This window comes from Vigna unguiculata, chromosome 9 (genome assembly GCF_037176805.1).
Source record: "Vigna unguiculata cultivar grain cowpea cultivar isolate G323 ecotype 2 chromosome 9, ASM3717680v1, whole genome shotgun sequence".
NCBI lineage: Eukaryota > Viridiplantae > Streptophyta > Magnoliopsida > Fabales > Fabaceae > Vigna > Vigna unguiculata.
Window position 1 is genome coordinate 32,075,237 of NC_140800.1, and position 13,225 is coordinate 32,088,461.

The window sequence follows — 13,225 nt, forward strand, 5'->3', positions numbered from 1 at the left end:
GTTTTATAAAAACTTGTAAAAATAATTGTTCATTTTAAAAAAATTAACAAATAATTACTTGTAAAGGGTAAAGTAAGTTGGAATTATGAAATCTATCTATAATACAATTGAAGGTATCACAAAAAGCAAAATGTTACACGTGTCATCTTTTCAGCAATTCTTCAATTTCAGATTTCAAAATTTTTTTACCTCTTAAAGTAATTTGGACACATGTCATCTTCTTATCAATTCTCAAGCCCTCTTTCTCACTTTCCACCACACTCACTTTTTTCTGCTCTCTTCACCTTCCCTCTCTCGAACCCTACCCTATTTTTCGCACTCACCACTTCTCTGCCTCCTCAAACCCTAGCCACCTCTTTGTCGTCGCCTCAGACGCTCTCTCTCGCTCTTCCTCCACAAACGCTGTCCACCTCTCTTCCACCTCTAACATTGTCCACCTCTCTTCCTTCTTAAACGCATTCGACCTCCACCTCTAACGTTCTCCACCTCTCTTCCTTCTCAAACGCATTCGACCTCCACCTCTAACGCTCTCCACCTCTCTTCCTTCTCAGACACATTCGACATCTCTGCCGCCTCAAACCCTCTCGACGTCTCTTGCGACTCAAACCCTCCCCAGTTCTGTGCCGCATGAAACCCTACCATTTCAATCTCATATCTTCTTCGAATCACACTCTCCTATTCCTTCTCGCGGATCTTTTATTTCTGGTTTAGAGTGATGTTTTGCTCTCAGATTCATGAGCACCGTCAAGAACATAAAAAAGGTAAAAACTTTTCTGATATTTTTCGTTCTTCTACCATATTTGTTCTTCTCGCAGATATTTTCTTCTTCTCCAAGATCTGAATACTTTGAATACTTTTTTATGTTTTTTTGTCTCTAATGAATGAATGATTTTTGGCAGATAGATGAAATGTGTCAAGAACACAATAAAGGTTGAAACTTTTGTTCTTCTTGCGTTGTTCTTCTCGCGGATCTTTTGTTCTTCTCCCAGATCTGAATATTTTTTTATGTTTTTTTGTCTCTGATGAACGAATGTTTTCTAGCAGACGGATGAACTATTCCAATAACACAATAAAGGTCGAAGCTTTTCGTTCTTCTTGCGATTTTTTTTTCTTTTCCAGATCTGAATACTTTTTTATGTTATTTTTCTCTGATGAATGAATGCTTTCTGTCAGATGGATGAACGGGTTGAGGAACACAATAAAGGTAGAAGCTTTTGTTCTTCTCGCGGATCTTTTCTTCTTCTCCCAGATCTTAATAATTTTTTGTTTTTTTCTCTAATGAATGCATGTATTCTAGGATATGGATGAATTGTTCAAGAACGCAATAAATGTATAAGTTTTTATTCTTCCCACGAATATTTTCTCCTTCTCCTAGATATAAATACTTTTTTATGTTTTTTTTCTCTGATGGATGATTTATTTCTGTCAAATTGGTGAAATGTTTGAAGAACAAGATAAAGGTACAAGCTTTTCTTCTTCTCGCGATTTTTTTTCTTCTTCTCCCAAATCTGAATTTTTTGTGAATCATTTATGCTTCTACCACCTGTATGTAATGTTGTATGTCTTCTTTCTTCTTTTTTATCAATGCAGTTTTGATGCTAAATGTTGGTGTTGACAGGCAAGAATTATTATTTTTTTAGATTATTGGTGCTCTAAGATGAAGTTGACGAGGAAATGGTTAGTTTTTGAATTTTTCTTTCAAAATATAATCTTAAATCCAATAATTTAAAACAGTAATTGTTTAATTTCAAATAAGATTTCGTAATCTAGGATAATATTGCATATGAATGAGATTATATAATTCTAAAACTGATATCAACACATACATTACAAATATTGAGTTTTTTCTATGTCTTCGATTTGTTTTCCCAGTAATCCATAACTTTGTTCTCTGTATTTCTTACCAACTTTAGGCTATGAATTTGAGAGGAAGTTAATTAGAGCATGTTATCTAATTTAATAACTGTAATATAATATTCCAAATAATTTAATTCCTTATGTAAGTTATATATGTTGAATCTAACTCTAAAATACTTATGTTTGACAAATAGTTCTTAAAGAGTATGTACCGTAGTCAAAACGTGAAAAAGTTAATAATAATTTTTTTTATATAATTAATATATTTTAAAAGAAATTATTGACTTTCAAAATAAACATGTTTATTGATTTGGAATATTTTATTATAAATGGATTGTCATTTTAAAGTTGTTATCTACATTATTAATATTCATTCATTTATAAAATTACTTATATTTGTAATTTGAAGTTAAATTTAGAGGATTATTGAGTATAAAAATAATGATAATGAAAATATTTATATATTTTTTTAAGTTAAAATTTATAATTCTTTTTTCTTTTTGTAAATATAAACACACACACACACCTACTTTTCCTTTTCTATTTGGTTTGCAACCTTTTGATGAGTTTTGCATTTTTGATGTGCAGGTAATTATATGCAATTTTATTTGGTTGATTGATGGGTAACTTTTGATACTTACTATTAGTGTTGGCAGGCAAAGATTTGTTTTTTTGGAGGTTAGTCCTGCTATCAAAAGATGGAGTTGAAGAGTAAAATGAAACTTTAATGGTTAATTTTTGGGTTTTTTTGTCTTCTCTGATTGTCTGTTTGAGTGTTTGTTGGTTCTATTTATCTTTGTTTTAAATGAATGTTAACTTCATTGTTTTTTTTTATATCTGAATGGATTTTTCATTCATATCCATCAACTCATTAGTATCATATATTCTTGAGCTCCTTTATTGCTCCATATTAACTCCTATCTTTGTAAATATATTTGGCAAATCTTTGTGTACAAGATCAGACTGATTTTGTCTCTGGAATTTTACATGTTGAAATTGCTCCAGTGAAAATGGTGGCTATTTGTTTTTTAAATTTGATCACACACCCAAAATTACTCCTCTAATTCTCTCTTGCACCCAAAATTATTTTACTTTTAATTTTTTATTGTTTTTTTCGTACTAATCTAGCAAAAACCTGACAGAAATCAAAATTGCTTATTCAAAATGTTTTTGAATTCAAAATTTGAATTTCAATTATTGCATTCACATCTATGGTACCGTTCTTAACTCATTTATATGTACATCTCTACTTTGTTCAAATTTATGCTTTTATAACAACAACTTGCCAAACATGGAAATTGGACAAACCAATGAGGTTGAAGTTGGAGAAAAGAGTTGAAGATTAGAGCAGTTGAACATGTAGTTTAGGTTTGAATCCTTCGCAGAAGGCAAAAGTCAAGTCATAAGTTTGTTCTTGGATTTCCTAATGATACTTGATTTTTAACATATAAGTTTTAACTACTTATACTCATTTTTGTATTTGCAATTATTATCATACAAGTGTTAAAAAGTGAAGTTTAGTAGATATAATATGAAAGTTTTGGGAGAATTGGTTTCAATACTCAACAGATTGTTTATTTTTTAATATTTTGTTTTATTTATGTTAATGTTGATTTTCTTTTCAGGAACATATTTTGATAATTTGAGGAGAAGGAAGACTTTTAGCATGGAGTGATGTTGGATATGTAAAGTTGACTGTGAAACGGTAGAAGGTATGGATTTGCAATCACACATAAAGGAGGTTTTAACCTTATGTGATAAGTCTACGAACTCTATAATAGTTTTTGATTCAATCGTATAAAGTCGTTATTCTTTCAATATGTATATAATCCTTTACTCTTTCTTTCCTTCCTTTGCTAAATAAAACTTGGATTTCTGCATATTGAGTTTCAATTTTTTTTGTTAGTACAAATTTTGATGTAAAGTACGAATGTGAAGCCAAATCGAATGAGAGAAGTTCAAGAGGAAGGAAAAGTATGGAAAAAGGTAAAAAAAAAAAAAGAAAAAAAGAAAGAGAGTCTATTTTAAATATAAAAATTTAAATAAAAATATAAGGAAAGAAGCTTTAGTCCTTGCCTTTTTATTTTGGATTATTACTAGATTTTGATTGTTGAGGGAAAAGTTTTGTTAAAACCTCTTATTTGAAATGGTTTAAAAATTTTATGTTCATATATTTGTAATAAATTACTCTTAAAGATCTTTCACAAATTAATCAATTAATTCTATTAATTATTTTAAATTTCTTTAATTACCTTTAAATTTCTTTAATCCATATATTTCTAAATTGGATTATTCTATTTTTGAATTTAAATAATCTGAAATTATTTGAATCCATATATTTGCAACCATTACTTATATGAATTGTTAAAAACAGTTTCCATTAATTATTTTGATTTTTTATTATTTACATTATTTAATCATATTTTGTTCAATTATTATTACCATTATTAAATACATGATTTTTACTAAATAATATTTTTTTCAAAATCAGAAAATAGCAAATTTCAAAGTACACACATTTTGAAGAAAAATAAAAATAATATTAAATAATTATATCAATATTTTAATTAATATAACAAAGTTAAGTAAATAATTCTCAACAAAATATAAAAAGAATTGAGAGAAATATATTTTAAACAAGAAGACTTACATATATACACTACAAAAATATATGATTTTACATGGAATTTATTATTTGGGGTTATAATAACCTCCATTAAAATATATCTGAGGAGAGGTTTTATAAATCCTAAGTATTTGGGGTTTTGGGAGAACCCCAGTAAAATTATTCTCTTTATTTTATAATTTTTAAAATTTGAATTTGGATAGAAATTTTTCTCTTTGCCCAGAACCTTTTCTCTTTCTCAGTGGTTCATGAAACTTTTTTCGCTCAAGGGGAAGGAAGAAGGTGCTCGCTGGTAGGAAGAAGTAGGCTTGTGTTCTTCGCTCAAGTGGCTTTCGATTTCATTTTCGTTCTTTCTGATTTCATTTTTTTTCGATTTCAATTTCGTCTTTTGCTTTCATCCTTCGTGCCTAGGAGTTGTGGCTTCACTACAAAATAATTATTTTTTATTAACGGGTAATTTTGTTGGTTATCCTGCACCATCTGTATTCATTTTATTTTCAATAAGAATACTTCATTCAATGTTTTCGTTGACGCATATTCTTTCGCTTTCGCCTTTCGCTCAAATTTAGGGTTTGGGTGAGATTTTTGAAATCGTGTGCATCAATTTTGCGTCTTCGCTAGGTGTTTTCATTTCTTTTCCTTTCGTTCGGATCTATGGCTTGACCAAAATTTTCAAAAACGTATGCAGAAAATGGAGAAGAACCATTTCCGATCGATTTCAGAGCGTTCTGTGTGAGGTGCTCACGAGGATGATTTCAGCATCTCTTACGAAACCATTGGACGTGGTGAAGACGCGGTTGATGATGTTGGTGCGCGACGAGGGTTATTAGAGTAGAATGAATGAATGAAGAAAAATGTTTACTGTTGTATAATCTTTGTTAAAAAAGTTAATATTTAATTATTACATTAGATATTTAATGTGATTGAATAAATAAATAAATAATTTAGATAAAATATTACTATATTATTTGTTAGAATAAATGTATCATCTTGTATTTTTTATATATAATTTAGATATAAATAGCTCTTCGTATAAACAGTCCTAAATTTTATTCACAGCAAAAATATTGCATACTCAAGCTTGTGCTGGTCAAAAGTGAAGAGACATGAAACACTTTCTCAAAGCAATGTTGAACCAATGGACCCCACTTGGAACCCTTTTACGATACTTCTCAGAAATTTGCATCACATGGACATTTTATTTACATTCATTTTTCTAGTTCTTTAATTGTTGTAAAAGAGTCTAGTTATTCTCTCTTGCATCTCAGAATTTCTTGTGCTCAGGTAAAGAATCTTTGTTTCATTCTCTCCCATAAGAAATGTGATCTGTTTTCAATTTTACCTCTGAATAGAAATAATGGATATGGTTAATTTGGTATCTTCTGGTTTTCTCTTCTATCTATGCTCATGTTGAGGAGAAGTGTCAAGAACAAAGGGAAGTATAAAAACATTTTCTATCTCTTCAATTGTAGTGTTATACTCATTGCAGGTGCAAGATGGTTGAGCAGAGAATTATGAGTGTTGTTCCATCTTCCTCTAACTCTTGTACAAAAAAATATGATGTTTTTATAAGCTATCGAGGTAAAGACACACACAAGAACTTCAACACCCATCTTTATGAGGCTTTGATGCAAAAGAAAGTGGAAACCTATGTAGATGAAGATATTGAAAAGGGTGATGAAATCTCAGCAGCACTCATGAAAGCCATTGAAGATTCTCGTGTATCTATTGTTGTGTTTTCAAAGAATTTTGCTTCCTCAAAGTGGTGCTTGAATGAACTCATAAAGATTATGGATTGCAAGAAAGAGTTGGGACAGATTGTAATACCAGTGTTCTACAACACAGATCCATCCCATGTCAGGAACCAAAATGGGAGGTTTATGGAGAGCTTTGTAAAACATGAAGGAGAACCCAACTGCATAAAATGGAAAACTGCTCTCACTCAAGCAGCCAACTTAGCTGGATGGAGCTCTCAAAGTTATAGGTAACAAAATGAATTGAGAGTGTGCAAATTAGTCAGACATTATTTTGTGTTGGATTAAGTTTACCTAATTCCTTTCTAGATTAAGCATACTGTTGTGGTGCAACACCTTTCATGATAGTTGTGTAGTTATGTTTTCATGATGTAATTCTTTGTTTTCCTTTTCATATGCTAGGACTGACTCTGAATTACTTAAGGACATTATTGAAGATGTTTTGGAAAAATTGCCTCCTAGATGCAGAAACCAATGTAAAGGATGGGTAAGAATCGAGGAACACCATAAAAAGATTGATGAAATCTCGTGTTCATTCATTTATAGTGAGGCTGATGAATGTTTTGTCGCCCTTCAGGTGGAAAACCTTACACGGAAAGCCCAACTTCAAGCAATTGCAAATGAAGAAAGTGCCAAATGCAAAGCAGCAGAGAAAGTGATCAAGTCACTTACTTCCCAGGTAGAAACTATATTCCTACAAGAGCTACAAGCTCTCACGTACAGAGATAGAGGATTGGTAACATTTATTTTTGTTTTTTCATTTAAAATAACCTAACTATATCTAGAGAAACCTTATTCAAGTACATTTTATCCCTAGTGATGCTTTCTTTAGTTATTTCTTGAGTATATAGTGTGGATGTATCAAAACTGGTCTGGCTAATCTTACATGTTTTTTTTCTTGCGCTGAATAGTTGAAGGATAGTCTAATCCCGCAGTTTGCAACCTTAACATTGATAATATGATTTTCTCACATTTTCCTGATCTACAGCGCCTGCGAGATGATTTCAAGTCCAATCAGGAGCAACTGGTTGCAGTTCTTATATCTTTACTCTTTTTCTAGGAAAGTGTATAGAAAAATAAAATTATATATTTTGGAACAAAATTGCAATTTCAAGAGACAATGCGATCATCTATTGATGATTTAAATGATATTATCTCTGTCTAATTATTTCTTAAAATACTCAAAAGTTAAAACACTTTTTTTTGTTTTTCTAAAGCCGTTTTTTCATCCATCTTGATATATACACACTACTTAAATGGATGCTCAATGTAATAATGAAGCTTTGAAAATAATGGTCAGTATTACAACATGTCTTTATGAGATAGTTCTTGTCAAGCTCCTTCCCCTGCCCCAATACTGCCATCTCCATCCAATTTCACATCTATTTTATCTTTATGTGAACCCTATTATTGTTGAGTACAAATAAAATACCATATGTACCCAAAAAGTCACCAAAGCGTGTCGATAGAGAACAACCTTCAAAGTCAACAACCTCCATTAAATCAAAGGTAAATCTAACAAGATGTTTTATAAGTCACATACTTGAGACTCTGAATAACCTTTATTTCATTTGCAAACAATTAAATCTGCTATAGAGTATAGACTTTTATTTTGGTGCGTATTCCAAGGAAAAGGCTTTGATATTTCTAGGAAATGCTTTGAGCCTTCGAAAGTGAAGGAGTGGGCCATTGATGACTTGAATAAAACAATTTAGTGGCTGGAGAGTCAAGAAGAAAAGGTTATGATCTTCCATTTTTTGTGTTTTCAGTTTTTGTTTCCTTCTAGAGGTTGCATAGAATCATAGTTTTTGACTTGCATAGAATCATATTATATGAATCTAAATTATGTTAATCATTTCAGCCAGATCCAAGTGAGGTGACAAAAATAGCTGCAGAGGGAATTCTTACTTGTTTGCAAGATGCAATTCGTTCTCTAGAGGAAAAAAAGTAATGTACTCAGAAAAAAATGTATCATTCTTGTCAGTTAGAAAGCATAGGTAAAATTTCTACCTTCATAGAGATATGTCAGAATAAACATAAAGAAAAGAGTTACCTTATTTGTGTGCTTTCACCTAAAACTTATTTGTGAAGATAAGTTGAGGAAAAAAAAGTATAGGTATGATACATGATATAACTTGTCAGGAAGTGGGAAAGTGGGAGATAGATGATAAGTATTAAGTAGGTATTTGGAGAATCGAATATTGAAAAATCACTACTCATTAGTCAATTTCTTCTAGCGACTCAGCTCCATGCATGACCTATCTTATATTGAGAATGAATATATATTCCTAAGTCTCAGCAACCCAACCTAGCTATTTTCTTCAGAAAATATTAGAAATTCTGCTTAACATAACACCTATATGATCAAATCTCATTTAGGATCCCTATCATTGACAAATGCATGCATCGGATAAAGTGATGTCACCACTAATTTTGATATAGACAACCTTATCAAGTAATTAAAACTAGCTATCTAAGTAATTTTTTTGGTGGGTTTCTCTGCCATCATCATATAACTGACACATTTTTACACCAAGCAATAATCTCATATTATCATTTTAAACTAATTTCTTTTTTTCCTCATTCTAAAAACTTTTGGAGACAAATTACTGGAGTTAGAAAACCTACTCGTAATTGCCTTAGCGAATGGAAATGAACTATGGTTTGTGATATGCTGATCTTTGTTTAGGAAGATTTTGGAAGAATGGTTTATTCTCAGGTAAGTCTTTACTCAAAATTGGTGGAAGAATGGTTTATTCAACCTGCTAAATGAATCCTATTGAGAATGAAGTTGTGGTTGCTGAGGTAATCTACCTTGAATGCTCTATACTTAGATAATCTATGGTAGTTCTTATGTTTACTGATAAAAGTACTTTCATATTTTAAGATCAGCAAATTGACTTAGATACTTGCTTTCAGATATGTACCCTACATAAATTGTATATAACTTGGTCTGATATGAATTTAATTTGAGATCTTGCTATTGTCACAAGTCTGATTTCTTTGCTTCCAATTGAATTCGTGTACAATTTCAATTAGCATTGCACTCATTACATTAGGAATTAGCTACATTTATTATTGCACAATTCTGATTCTGCATTCACGTTTTGACCATTGCTGTCACAGATGGGTTTAATGTAGCAACCTGGTTTCATGCATAATTGAATTGTCTTGCTGCTGCTAGGTGCTTACTTTAATGTTGTCACATATATGTTTTAGGCTGATTTGTTGTTGTGTTACTCAGGTTTAATGCTCACATAATTCACATAATCTCATCCAGTGTAGCATCATTTTCTTATTTCCATTCATGCATCCATCTTAGCCATTATGCATTACAATGATTAGCTATCATTATAAGTGCTTTTCCATCAATTCATTTTCCATTCATTTATCTTAACACAACTGCATTGCATATGGATTTGAATTAAATTAGGTATGTTGCTGAGTTAAAATGCCTGAAGTGAATATGGGATGATTTATTTTGTTGTTGTAATTTGAATATCAATTCTATCTAGAGTTTGTGTGCACATGTAGCTGAGTTAAAACATCCAGATTTGGCATTTAGTTTTAGATATTGCATCATTCAATTTTGCATTGCTTTAGGTTGCATTTGCATCAGATTTCTACATTATTTTTGTTGTAGTTCCCACATCATATAAGCATTTTTGTTCTCAGTTCAAAACCTAGCATTTTGTTTTCACGTTATACATCTACATAGCATTCATGTTCCCCCACATCCATTGCAGTTGGGCCTTAATCCATTTACTAAGTTGTTCTGCATTTTAGAATTGGTCAGGATAAACTTTTGTGCACACTGGTTAACACTTACATCTATTCTCCTGCAAGTTTCCATCAATTCAATTGGCATTCTGCACTTCTATTTTTCTGATTAAATTGCTCCAACCATCAATTAAATACATGCTACCAACATCTGACTTGTTTGATGCCACATGATATCTAGATTTTGATGTTGTTCTTGGTCTGTAGCAGCATTTTATCTGAGCAGGTTTGCATATGCATGTTTCATTTATATGACTTGTTTCATTCATGATTATTCTTTGTTGAAGTAATTGTTATAAAGAATTGTTCTTAAACAATCTTTCTTTGCAGATGTTTGCAAAAGAAGTTATGAACTTTGTTGAGCCACAAGGTATCATCTGGTCAAGGAAGTGTTCATAATATCAAGTACTGCATTAGAAGGATGTTATTTAATTTTTCATTATGTTTATTTTTCTTATTTAAAACAAATAACATTGTAATGACTTATTAATTTTAACTTTTACACTGTCATATTGTAGACTTTGTTCTTTGTCCCTTTTATAAATGTTATACGCACAAATTATAATTACCAAAACATTAAAATCTTTTCCTTTTATAATTTTTCTTTTATTTCAGGATTTATGTATTATTAAAAAATACGAAACAAACAAACAAACAATATTGGAGTTTTTAAATTGTAGGCATTAGCGGATGTTTTGAAAACCCCTGGCAGTAGTGGGGTTTAGAAACCCCTAACAGTAGCGGGGGTTTAGAAACCCCTAACAATAGCGGAGGTTTTAGAAATCTCTGGCAGTAGCGAGGGTTTTGAAAACTCCTGGTAATAATGGGGGTTTTGAAAACCTCTAGCAATAGTGGGGGTTTTGTAAACCTCTGGCAGTAGTAGGGGTTTCGGAAACCCCAAGCAGTAGCGGGGGTTTCGAAAACCCCAAGCAAGTTGTGTTTTTCCAGGGGTTGCTAAAAACCTTCGGTAATCTAATAGCGACGTTAGTTCTTCTAAGGGAATTCCAAACCCTGGGTAAACCCATTAGTGGAGGTTAAAACCCCCAAAAATATCAAATATAACCCCCATTAAAAATAATTTTTTTTGTAGTGATAATTTTTTTACTGTTTAGTGTACTTCATTTAAAATATGAATTGTAATATTTTTAATTTGACCTTTTAGCAATAAATATATATATATATATATATATATATATATATAAACTAAATTATGTTTTTATAATATTATACTTTTAATCCATCGTATTTAAGTAAACTTTGTTAGGAATAAATATCGATAATCAATTCAACGATTTAATAAAAACCACTTTTAAATACATACTTTTTATTTGGTAATATTTTATTATAAATGAATTATAATATTGTTTGTTTTAAAATTCTTATCTATTTCATTATGTTTATGATTTATTCAATTATATTTTAAGTTTTTTTATATTTATTTTTTATTGAGAAAGAATTATAAAGATAAGAATTAAAATTATTTAATTATTATAATTATTTATTTATATACCTAAAATACAATCATTATACAAACAATATTTGAATACATATACTTCATACACATACACTTTATTAATAATACTATACTGCAATTCAATCTTTATCTAAACACAAATCAATTGATTTATTATATTAATGAGCAAATTGTATTCATACACATACACTTTATTAATGATATTATACTACAATTCAATCTTTATCTAAACACAAATTAATTAATTTATTATATTAATAAGCAAATTGTATTTTGATAAATTTAAATTTCTTTAATAATTCGCTCATTTGACCAAATGCACATTCATGAACTTTATCGATAATTATTTTGAATGTCAGCCATACAATGATAATTCAAATAAAATACTTCAAATTACCATTAATTATAATAATCAATATACATGATTTTATATATATTATTTATTATGATTAATATATAATATTTTTTTACACCAAAATTATTTATTTATTTAATATATTCTAAACTTAACACATTACATAACATTAAATCAATTTTTAAAATATTTAATGATAATTCCAATTAAACCTTAAAAATTGATAATAATACAATATTATAAATTTAATCATTAAACTATTTATGTTATTTTAAGGTAAACACCCTAAATAAGAGTTTGAAATATAAATTTGTACTAAAATATGATGATTCCACTAAACAGGTTAACCAGATATCCAATCTTTATATTTTTATCAAATTTAATTTTTATACTTGATATTGTTTGTAGTTATAGATCCTTTACTATTTTTTTGTATTGTTTAACCTTTATATTTTTACATTTTTATAGATGACATATCATATGTAGTTTTATATAGTCTATTTTTCATAGAGATGTCAAGATAGATTGGAATATGCGAGTCAACCCGGTCCACCATGGGTTCGGGCTGGATTGGGTTAAATTTTTTTTACAAATTTTAATACGGGTTGATTTTTGACCTAATCCACCTAGAACCCGGCTTACCCAGTTGAACCCGTGGTGAGCCGAGTTGGCTCACCAACCCGCATATAAAGGGCCACAAAGTATTTTTTGTTAAGATGAGTTATGTTTTAATGAACAAGTTATGTTTTAAAGCTTTTGGTAAAACCTTGATAGATATAATTAGAACTAAAAATGAAGATAATGTTGAAAGACTATTTGGTGAGAAAGTTTTGGTGTTGGAAGTTGATTTCAAACAAATTTTGTCGTAAAAAAGGAATTAAGATTTGATATTGTGAGGATATCAATATACTACTATGATTTGTGACAACATTGCACAGTTCTAAAACTTCAAAAAAAAATGAGATTAAGACTACAATTTCAAATCAAAGTGCAAGAACTATAAAAGAATTTACGGATTGAAATCTACAAATTGGAGATGGAGGTATTGATTTGAATGAAAATGGTGAAGACAATATTTGTATAACACTGGATCTTTTAATTCAAGAATCTGAAACACCTTTAATTTTTTTAGTAAACTTTGTTTATCCTGGTCTATTAAGAATATCATGAATCGTTTGTAATGGGGCTATAACAATTGACTCTATTGAATAAGTAAATGACTTCATTCTATCTTTGATACATGGTGAAGAACAAACTTATTTAAGTTCAAATGCTCCTTACCAATGTGATGAAAATCAAAAAATTCAAGGTGAGTATTTTACTTTAGAGTTTCTCAAAAATATTAAATGCTCAGGGATTCCCAATCATAATATTAAATT

General features: G+C 29.9%; 1 protein-coding gene and 1 long non-coding RNA gene across 21 annotated transcripts; both read left to right on the forward strand.

The window, feature by feature from the left end:
- The first annotated feature begins 231 nt into the window (after positions 1 to 231).
- On the forward strand, positions 232 to 3,677 carry LOC146883903 (uncharacterized). Of its 2 annotated transcripts, XR_014984355.1 has the most exons (8): positions 232 to 761; positions 900 to 930; positions 1,045 to 1,075; positions 1,174 to 1,204; positions 1,298 to 1,330; positions 1,619 to 1,677; positions 2,446 to 2,535; positions 3,483 to 3,677. It is a non-coding gene; the product is annotated as an uncharacterized LOC146883903 (long non-coding RNA). The 2 variants fall into 2 exon arrangements; XR_014984354.1 differs by lacking the exon at positions 1,298 to 1,330.
- Positions 3,678 to 4,617: 940 nt separating this feature from the next.
- On the forward strand, positions 4,618 to 10,527 carry LOC114164459 (toll/interleukin-1 receptor-like protein). 19 transcript variants are annotated; one of them, XR_014984703.1, is made up of 7 exons: positions 4,627 to 4,785; positions 5,172 to 6,467; positions 6,640 to 6,724; positions 6,815 to 7,976; positions 8,099 to 8,234; positions 8,957 to 9,042; positions 10,348 to 10,527. XR_014984703.1 is itself a non-coding variant. In XM_028049141.2 (5 exons), the coding sequence occupies exons 2-5, from the start codon at positions 5,980 to 5,982 to the stop codon at positions 10,414 to 10,416; spliced, it is 744 nt and encodes a 247-aa protein (XP_027904942.2). In that variant the 5' UTR covers positions 4,627 to 4,785; positions 5,172 to 5,979; the 3' UTR covers positions 10,417 to 10,527. The 19 variants fall into 19 exon arrangements, 2 of the variants coding, with proteins under 2 accessions (XP_027904942.2, XP_027904935.2); XR_014984706.1 differs by having other exon boundaries at positions 6,815 to 7,746; positions 7,889 to 7,976; positions 8,931 to 10,527; XR_014984712.1 differs by having other exon boundaries at positions 6,815 to 6,916; positions 7,889 to 7,976; positions 8,931 to 10,527.
- The last annotated feature ends 2,698 nt before the right edge of the window (positions 10,528 to 13,225 follow it).

What these genes read in the sequence shown, in the direction of transcription:
- LOC114164459 (XM_028049134.2), top strand. Translation starts at nt 5,980, where the DNA reads ATGGTTGAGCAGAGAATTATGAGTGTTGTTCCATCTTCCTCTAACTCT. An exon ending in TGGAGCTCTCAAAGTTATAG is followed by an intron (nt 6,468 to 6,639) that starts GTAACAAAATGA and finishes TTCATATGCTAG; the next exon opens with GACTGACTCTGAATTACTTA. An exon ending in GAAACCAATGTAAAGGATGG is followed by an intron (nt 6,725 to 6,814) that starts GTAAGAATCGAG and finishes GTCGCCCTTCAG; the next exon opens with GTGGAAAACCTTACACGGAA.